At 44.2% G+C, this 9,961-nt stretch overlaps 1 protein-coding gene and 1 non-coding gene across 2 annotated transcripts; both read right to left on the reverse strand.

The window, feature by feature from the left end:
* Window positions 1-1,453: 1,453 nt before the first annotated feature.
* On the reverse strand, window positions 1,454-6,616 carry LOC111180997 (protein FAM90A27P-like). The gene is made up of 6 exons (XM_089902116.1): window positions 6,428-6,616; window positions 5,514-5,686; window positions 4,517-4,694; window positions 3,001-3,197; window positions 2,434-2,542; window positions 1,454-1,555 (listed from the first exon to the last, which is right to left on the reverse strand). The coding sequence occupies exons 1-6, from the start codon at window positions 6,584-6,586 to the stop codon at window positions 1,454-1,456; spliced, it is 918 nt and encodes a 305-aa protein (XP_089758242.1). The 5' UTR covers window positions 6,587-6,616.
* A 1,969-nt stretch (window positions 6,617-8,585) lies between these two features.
* Window positions 8,586-8,692, reverse strand: LOC115802625 (U6 spliceosomal RNA). The gene has a single exon (XR_004023128.1). It is a non-coding gene; the product is annotated as a U6 spliceosomal RNA (small nuclear RNA).
* Window positions 8,693-9,961: the final 1,269 nt, after the last annotated feature.

Below are 9,961 nucleotides of genomic sequence, written 5' to 3' on the forward strand. Positions count from 1 at the left end.
CGTTTCTTATACACGTAACTGACAAAGGACTACATATGACAGTTTCACAAGCTCCATTTTAAATACAACATGAATTTACAAAATTTAAAGGCAGTGTTTGTCCCTTAGTCCCCAGTCGTATTTGGAGTTCCAGAAGTTGCACAGGTACCACGTGGGGAAGTGCTGCTTCACCAGACACAGGTACTCCTATATCTTTCCAATCCTCAGTCTTTCAGTCTCGTCCAATCACGTGAGGCTTGAGGTTGAGCCTCTTTCCATGGCGGTGGGGAGGGGGGCGGTCACACAGTCAATGGGAGGAAGAGACCAGGAGGTCCTCACAGAGGACACTTACTAGGACTGAAGAACCTGTCCCTCAGACTCCTCTATGATGTGAGGGCTCCGACCAACAAGTGTAGACTTCTTGAGGAAGATGAGAGCACTTGAGATTCGGAGCTCGGCCATCGCTTGTCCAGTCTCATAAAGATAGTTCTGTCCAGCTGGCCTGAAACATTCATGGTGGGTGTTGGGGACACTGCAAATCTCGACTGGGCTCAGGCAACGTGAGTCGGATGGAGTCTGCAGGTCAAAGGTGGATATCAGGGGACTTCCCTGGCAGTCCATAAGACTCTGTGCCTCCACTTCAGGGGGTGCAGGTTTGATCCCTGGTTGGGGAACTAAGATCCCACAGGCCACACTGCACAGCCAGAAAAAAAAAAAAGAAAAAAAGCTGGGCATCAAGGCTGGTGTCTTCCTGGTCACGTGGGGTTGCTTGTTAGGACCCAAGTCCAGGTGTACGAGGGGAAGCTGAAGAGCTTGTCAGCCCCAGACCAGGTCACGGAGAACTGGGCTGGGAGCTGTAGGATAGGCTGAGTCTTGTTCTTTTGTGGGGAATTCTGGCAAGTCTGGAGGGGATCTGGGAAGACCTCTCAAATCATGCCTTGATGCTACATTCACAGTTCTGGCCACACTGTTGTGTGGCAGGTTGTGGGTTGGGCTTCGAATCCCCATCAGGACAGTTGACCTGTGCCTGGAGGTCACAGACACAGCCCAGGGTGAGTGTCTTCCTGCTAGACTGCAGAACGTCACAGGAGACACCATCAGGCCTGCTGGCTGTCAACTTGGCCGTGAGAGAGGCATCCCGGAAGAAGCTCTTTAGAGCTTGGTGGGCAAGGCACTGGAATCCACCTCATGTCTTGGGTCCACAAGCACTCAGTTCAGGGGCTTTCTTTTCTTTTTTTTTTTTTTTTTTGCGATACACGGGCCTCTCACTGTTGTGGCCTCTCCCGTTGCGGAGCACAGGCTCCGGACGCGCAGGCTCAGCGGCCATGGCTCACAGGCCTAGCCGCTCCGTGGCATGTGGGATCCTCCCGGACCGGGGCACGAACCCGTGTCCCCTGCTTCGGCAGGCGGATTCTCAACCACTGCACTACCAGGGAAGCCCAGGGGCTTTCTTGAGAGACTGTGTAGGGCAGAATCATCTCCTATTAGGGTTCTTGACTGGTGGCTGACCTGTGAGAACAGGGCCCAGGACAGATCTCCTCCTGGACGTTTGGACAGGCACTGGCCGGGTGGGATGCTGTGGGAGAAGGAAATTCATTTAGACACTTCAGGAGTCAGAATTATCAAACTGCATGCAATACAGGGCTCACAGTTTCAACCATATCATAATAGAAAACAGGAAAATCATAAGCAACTTAGGACAAAGGGAAACTGGCAGACTAATAGGCAGAAAATAACCAATATACGCTAGGATTCTTTTCTGCATCAGGAGGAAGAGGAACAACCCAATAGAAATAGACAACACATGCAAAATTAAATTTCACAAAGGCACGCAAATGGTCATTACACATTTGCAGAGATACCCACCTCAGAGGTGGTCAAGGGAAAAAATTACAATACCAATCTGAGTTTTTTGCCTATCAGATATGGTATGAAAACTTTCCTCATATTGCCTGTTGTTGAGGTCAAGGGTAAAAACATTTTCCTGTGCAGTGTGGAGAGTATCAACAGCAACTATCCTTTTGAGGGCAATTGGGAGTATTTACAAGTTAAATGATCCCTTGTCTTGACATGAAGCCAGAGAAGGAAGCTGATAAAACACTTCACACACACACACACACACACAAAAACCCTTCACACGTGCGCTGAAAGGCTTCCACTAGCATTTGCTGGCCTACTTGCACAAAATAGGAAAAAAATTCAAATAAAAAAAATTGAAAAAAAAAATAAAATGGGACCAGAATTTTGGATTACCTAACCCATGAAGAAAAAAAATAAAAAGGAATATGTAAAACACAGAAAAAAATTAGAATATGAGAAATACAGGGAGAAAAAAAACAGGACTCCTAGCATCCAGCCTGGGTTTAACATAATCCTGCACACATGAGGGGCATAGGAGTGAAGCACAATGGGGATGGAGGGGAGAAACAGCAGGCGAGCAGGGGCAGGACTCACCCTCACAAAGGCACACGATTCCATGGATTCCTTCCAGGGTCTCTGCCTCTTCTCTTGGCGTCTCTCGGGACATGTCTGTGGTAGAGGAGTTCTCTGCCGCCCCTCTTGCCTGCAGAACATTTCATCTTAAGTGTCTGGAAGCCCTCACCAGTGACTGGGAACCAAGAAGACTGTGGGAACCCAGTCCTAGCCCTTGTTTGGGGGTGAAGGAGGCATCTGAGACCCTGTGACCTTTGTAAAGGCGAGTCCTTCCATGACTTCAGAGGCAGCCCTCACTTCCGGGAAGCACCTCCTTCCCTACCGTGGTTTCATCATTGAATACTTTGAGGTGGTTCTCTGCCTGCCGTGTGCATCATTCCAAGGGAGTTTCCGGCCCCTCCCCCTTCATGATTCTCAGGACTAGACTGAGCTCTGAGTGTGCAGCCCTGGAAGGCACAAAGCTCTCGAACGCTGCTCTTGAGTCTCCCTGTCTGCACCTGAGAGATCTACATAGAAAGAGTAGAGGGGCAAGACCATCTCCCTTGGTACCACTGTCCCCCAGCTCATTCTGACCCTGTGGTTCCTCACCTCAGTTCTGGTTCCTTCTCTCTGGCAGCCGTGTTGACGGACCCTGGAATCTGGAGGTCCTGGGGGTTCGTGGGTGTCAGATTCTCCTTCTTATTGGAGCCCAAAGGCTGGGGAGCAAGGGCCCCACCCCAGGACTTCATGGGGCACCACTTGCTGATGGCCAAGTGTCCAAAGGCTCCACACTTCCTGCATTTCACCTGGGGGTGGAGGAGGAGGGCGGGGTCAACAGAAACCACAGGCAAGTTTCTTTATTATAAAATAATAAATTTTATTTATTTATTTATTTTATAGTTGTTTATTTTTTAGGCCATGCTGTGGGCATGTGGGATGTTAGTTCAACCGACCAGGGATCGAACATGCACCCCCTGCATTGGAAGCACGGAGTCTTAACCACTGGACCACCAGGGTAGTCCCTGCAGGCAAGTTTCAAAGGTTAACACAGTTGACTCTTCAATGACGTGGGTTGGAACTGGGCAGGTCCACTTACACTCAGATATTTTTCATAAACCTGGACTATAGTACTACACCATCCAGAGTTGGTTGAATCCTCGGATGGGGAACCTCAGGTACAAAGGGCCAGAGGGCTGGCTATAAAGTTATACGTGGATTTTCCACTGACTAGGGTTTGCTGCCCCTAACCCCTTTGTTGTTCCAGAGTCACCTGCATAAGGACAGATTTTTGAAGTTGGATAGTGGTTTGGGATACAGGACATGGATTAGAACTGCCAGGACATTGAGATACTATGGTGCTGCCCATGGAGCATTTTCGAGAGAGATCAAGGAGAAGAGAATTTAGTGTCTAAAGGTGATGAAAATGAGCCAGATTTGTGCACTGGACAGACACCAAGCTTGACATGACACTGAACAGGGAATAAGGTAGCTCCTCAGAGGAGTCGATGGGCCAATCACCCAGGGAGGATACTACAAACCAGGCCAGCCTGACTTGGATAAGTAAGAACATCTCTCATAAGACACAGGCGTTTCCGAGTTCCCTGGTGGACCCGTGATTAGGGCTCGGCACTTTCACTGCCATGGGCAGGGGTTCGATTCCCTGGTCGGGGAACAAAGATCCCACAAGCGTTTCCATGGTAAAAACCACTCTCTGGGCTTCCCTGGTGGCGCAGTGGTTAAGAATCTGCCTGCCAATGTAGGGGACACGGGTTCGAGCCCCGGTCCAGGAATATCCCACATGCTGTGGAGCAGCTAAGCCCGTGCGCCACAACTACTGAGCCTGCACTCTAAAGCCCGCGAGCCACATGCCACAACTACTGAAGCCCATGTGCCTAGAGCCCGTGCACTGCAACAAGAGAAGCCCACACACCACAATGAAGAGTAGCCCTGCTCACCACAACTGGAGAAAAGCCCATGCGTAGCCACGAAGACCCAACGCAGCCAAAAATAAAAAATAAATTAATAAAATAACATAAATTAATTTTTTAAAGTTAATTTAAAAAGAACCACTCTCTGGGATCCATGCAGACACCCTGATTCTTGAAATATCCAAGCCTCCAATTACCTTGGTACCCTTCTCTCCCGAGAAGGGAGTCTTCTGCCCCACTGGCTCCCTCTGTAGCATCTTCACATTCTGGGCCGTAGTGGGTCTTTGGGGCAGATTGTGAATGTTGTGACCTTTTATCTGCCTCATGTCCTTGGGCTTCTGGTCATTCTTCCTCGGGAATTGACTGTTCAGTTTTCTAGACACAAGAAAAAAATAAAAAACAGTATGTAGACACAGAGACAGAAGCCCATCATACTCCTACTTCTGAATGAATGTGGGGGCTCACTGACCACTAAGTCGTTCCCACTATGAGTTGGTCTCTCCTCAGGAAGTGATGTCCCATTCTGTGAAATTTGTGACCTTTTTCCATCATTACTAACTCCCAGAGCGGGACACTGCCTGTGATAAGGCCCCTAGATGAACAAACAGTGAAATTAGATTTGCAACCTGGAATGCCTGGCTTTGGCGAGTTGGCTGTGCTCAGGGCTGCTCATAATGTTTCTCCCTGAGAATTTCAGTGTAAACTTGGGCTTGTGTTTTGGGTTTTTAGATAGGCCCTCCCTCCAACATTTAAACATCTATCAATATTTATTGAAGCCAATGCACAGGCAGACAACCACTATGGATTTTTTTCCCACGTATTTTCAGAAAACTCACAATTTTCGCAGAACAGCTTCTTCCTGAGAAAACCTGTCAGTTCTTCTGACAAAGCTTGGCAAAGATTTGATAGTAAGTTAATGAACACCTGTGAAATTTCAGACGTGACCCCTGAACCATATGCCTGTGTTCAACAGAGGCTTGCACAAAGCCACAGAGGAACAAGCAATCTGAGGGTGCTTGTGCAAGCTCACATATATGTGCAAATTCACACCAGGCAACCCACAAATAAAAGCCTGTGTTATGCTGAGGGATACACAAGTCAAAATTCTATCCCGGCAGAAATCTACAACGCACACCTGTGCCCTGTTGGAAACCCTCCAGGCTCTACCCCATCACTGCCTGACATTTGACCTACCTCTCCTCTTGGACTCCAGGTCTTTGGGAAGCTCTGTGAGGCTGGACCACTGAAGGATGACATTTCTTAATCGGGACACAGCGGGCACTTGGATCCTCTCCCGGCAACAGAGGAAACCGTAGCAGAACCTCCACAGCGGCATCAACTACCCACTTCTCTGTCATCAAGTCGATCTGATGGAGAATCAAGATACAACCAGAGTTCTGAACACAGGAAGAAAACTTGGGATTACAGAAGATTAAAACTCCCAGTTTCTTGAGTTCTTTAATGTAATGCTAATTGGAGTGGAAAAGTTCTTTCCTCCAATCCCACAATGAGTTTGCTTGTGACCTCCAAGGGGCAGGCGGCAAGGAGTGGAATCAGAGTGTTGAGGGAATGCTGGTGATCCCCAGGTGGGAACTGAGGTGCCACAGCTGTTGCATATGTCCTGTCCATCTAATCATTGCATGTCCATTTTCATTGACCAATGCCCATGCACCCATGTTTTTGTTTTGTTTTTCTTTCTTTCTTTCTTTCTTTCTTGTTTTTTTTTGTTTTTTTTTTGCTGTACTTATAATTACAGTTTTATAATAAAGGTTACACATAGGGTGAGGTCTGGGAGGTTTCCAAACACAGCTTCCATGTCCTTGACACACAGAATCAGGACACGTCCCTCTCCTAGCACATCAATGTGTTCACCAGCCAGGAAGCTCACACAAACATCAGTATCCAGAATTTTCAGTTTCATTGATTGACTTATTGGCCATGTGGTTGAACTAAATCTCCAAACACCCTTTGCTTTGTGCACCCATGTTGTTAACCACTGAATTTCACCCCTGGGCACAGGAGAACCTGCCTGAGCACTGATACCAGACAGGGAGGCCACCTCATCCCTCTACATCTCATTTGCCCAACCTAACAACTCCCACACTTACATCTCTTTGTGGAATCCCAACCTTCTTTAAGAACGCTTTGCCCTGTTCCATTGAAAGTTTGCTGGGGTCCATCGCTGCCAGTACTACCCCAAGGATTCTTTTTCTCTGTGGAGAGTACAAAAAGGAAACCATTGAATTTTGTACATCCCTGGAACACATACAGGACGCAGTCAAGTCCCATCCCTCTTCTCTGCCCACCATCTCAACTACTACCTTTTATTCAAAGTACATGTACATATTCTTCTACTAGGAACAGAGTACCAATTAATGAAAAATAAGTTGATACAATTTACAATAACCAAGACTTGGAAACAACCTAAATGTCTGTCAACTGATGAAAGGATAAAGAAGATGTGAGATATATATATAATGGAATACTATTCAGCCAAAATTATATATTATATATATTATATAATTATTAATTATATATAATTATATAATTGTTATATTATATAATTATATAATTATTAATATATATAATTATATAATATATATTATATATTATATATATATAAAATGGAATACTATTCAGCCAAAAAGAATAAAATAATGCCATTTGCAGCAACATGGATGAGCCTAGAGATTATCATACTAAGTGATGTAAGGTCGGAAAGAGAAAGACAAATACCATATGATATCACTTCTATGTGGAATCTAAAATATGACACAAATGAACTTATCTATGAAACAGAAACAGACTCACAGAAATAGAGAACAGATTTGTGGTGGCCAAGGGGGAGGTAGAGTGGGGGAGAGATGGATTGGGAGTTTGGGATTAACAAATGCAAACTATTATATAAAGAATGAATAAACAAGGCCCTACTATATACTAAAGGGAACTAAATTCAATATCCCATAATAAATCATAATGGAAAAGAATATGAAAAAGAATATATACAATCTGAATCACTTTGCTGTATACCAGAAACTAACACACTGTAAATCACTATACTTCAATAAAATAATTTTTTAAAAATAAGGTGATAATTTTTTTTTTAAGTTTCTCCACTCTATCCATGAAAATTCAATTAACAATCAAGCCAGGAGGAGAAAAAGAGTACTTCATTCGAACCAAACCGAAGATGATAAGCCAGGAGACAGACTCTCAGAAGCTCTGAGAACTGTTCCTCTGGTCAGGAGTTAGAGATGCAGTTTTATACTTTTCAAGACAGTGAATTATGTATCATATGGACAGGTTAACATTATACCTGAATGTCATCAGAGATATTTTGGTTAGGTATGCACGGACAGAGTGAACTTTTAGGTCAATAACATCCCATGTACAAGATGAAAAATAAATATTAATGTTAAAAATTACAATGCTGGGGCTTCCCTGCTGGCACAGTGGTTGAGAGTCCGCCTGCGGATGCAGGGTACACGGGTTCGTGCCCCGGTCCGGGAAGATCCCACATGCCGCGGAGCGGCTGGGCCCGTGAGCCATGGCTGCTGAGCCTGCGCATCCGGAGCCTGTGCTCCGCAACGGGAGAGGCTGCAACAGTGAGAGGCTCGCATACCGCAAAAAAAAAAAAAAATTACAATGCTGGCATCTGAAGAAAGGGACAATTTTTCTCAAAGTTTCACTATATCCTCCTGCCTTGAGAAGTTCCGGTTAATGTATAATGCAGGTGCAAATTGCACATTTGGAAAGGCCTGTCCCCTTCAAATGGGGACATGTGGAGGAATATTATGTGTGTTTCAATTCTGACTTAGCTCGACTATCTTGCCATAGAGAAATTTCTGATTTTTCCCCCTCAACTACTTAACATATTATATTTAATAAATGCACATTCCATATTTAGAGACCTTATATTATATACCAGAAAACACTTGGAAAAAGTATTCAGGTAATAGCTCTCAAAGAAAATTCAAGATATTTTACAATCTAGAGTTCCCCTTTGTCCATTTTAACAAAATTAAATATAACTACTTTTTTACATTTCTTAATAACATTAAGGATTTTTTTACTGCTTTTTTATCTCTGATTCATAAAAAATCAGTTTTCTTTTTTATTCTGATTCATGGCTTCTAAACCAATTAACATTGCACCGTGTTATGTCAAGACTATACTTTTTATACAGGATTTAGAAACCATCTACAAAAGCAGTTATTTTGCTCTATGCACAAAATGTAAGTCATTTTCATATCCTCTCCATTATATAAAAATATGGAACACTTCACGAATTTGCGTGGCATCCTTGCGCAGGGGCCATGCTAATCTTCTCTGTATCGTTCCAATTTTAGTATATGTGCTGCCGAGGCAAGCACTAAGTGTTTTGGGGTTTTTTGTTTTTTGTTTTTTTGCGGTACGCGGGCCTCTCACTGTTGTGGCTTCTCCCATTGCAGAGCACAGGCTCCGGACGCGCAGGCTCAGCAGCCACGGCTCACGGGCCCAGCCGCTACGCGGCATGTGGGATTTTCCCAGACCGGGGCACGAACCCGTGTCCGTTGCATTGGCAGGTGGACTCTCAACCACTGCGCCACCAGGGAAGCCCGCAAGCACCAAGTATTTTTTAAAATGTGAAATACACTGGCACAAATCGCTGAAATCAAATTCCTTAAATCAGAAATGAAATTCAAATGGAAATCATAAAGAAGAAAAAACAGATAAACCATTTTGGGTTAAAACTTAGGAGCAGGACAAAATCTGACTTCAGGGGAGATTCCTTAGTCTAAATGGACACGTTATAAACAAGCAAAAAACAAAAAAATTATCCAAAGTGTTCTGGGTTTTTTGTTGTTGTTGTTTGGTTTTGTTTTTGACCACACCACACGGCATGCGGGATCTTAGCTCCCCAAACAGGGATCTGACCCGGGCCCACTGCATTGGAAGCGTGGAGTCCTAACCACTGGACGGCCAGAGAATTACCAAAGTGTTTATCTTAAGAAAATGAGGACAGAGAAAAAATTACAAAAGGTAAAATAAATAAATAAATAACGGGGAATTGGCTAACTAAAAATTAAACAGGTTCTAATGGAAATACAAATAGAATGCAACAGGAAAATATCTTAATCCACAGACTGTCATGAAAAGTAAATATAATTTATCATACTAAATTATATTAAGAAAAAGAAAAGACAATTTTGCCATAGAAACAGGAAAGAAAGGGTCAGAACATGCTATGTCGGATATTGGGGCTGACTTATTTGAAAGTCTAGAATAAAGTACGCTTTCCTCTTCAAATTTCAATGACCAAAATCAAGTAGTGAGGAAGGATTTCCCAACCATAAAATAAGGTTGCTTCCACATTGCACTAGGAACTTCACACCTGAGGTGCTGCTCTGTTTTGTGTACAGGCTTAGGGTCAGGGTCCTGAATTTCAGCCACCTCCAAACAAGTTCTCATGAATACACTAGGATGAAAGGTAGATTAACAAATCGCTTATAGTTTTATAAAGCCCTCGCTCAAAGGGTTCCATAACTGCTAATCCACCACCACACACAAATCAAGTGCTTGGTGACCATTCTTTGAAAAGTCTGACATTCATTGAAAAATTAACATTTTGGAAGTATTTTGTGAATCAGTCACTGTGCTAA

This window comes from Delphinapterus leucas, chromosome 20 (assembly GCF_059928025.1).
Source record: "Delphinapterus leucas isolate spDelLeu-1000000601 "Yukka" chromosome 20, BTC_Dleu_Yukka2, whole genome shotgun sequence".
Taxonomy (NCBI): domain Eukaryota; kingdom Metazoa; phylum Chordata; class Mammalia; order Artiodactyla; family Monodontidae; genus Delphinapterus; species Delphinapterus leucas.

What these genes read in the sequence shown, in the direction of transcription:
- LOC111180997 (XM_089902116.1), bottom strand. Translation starts at nt 6,586, where the DNA reads ATGTGTTCCAGGGATGTACAAAATTCAATGGTTTCCTTTTTGTACTCT. An exon ending in CCTGGAGTCCAAGAGGAGAG is followed by an intron (nt 4,695 to 5,513) that starts GTAGGTCAAATG and finishes TCTTGTGTCTAG; the next exon opens with AAAACTGAACAGTCAATTCC. An exon ending in CGGGAGAGAAGGGTACCAAG is followed by an intron (nt 3,198 to 4,516) that starts GTAATTGGAGGC and finishes CTCCACCCCCAG; the next exon opens with GTGAAATGCAGGAAGTGTGG.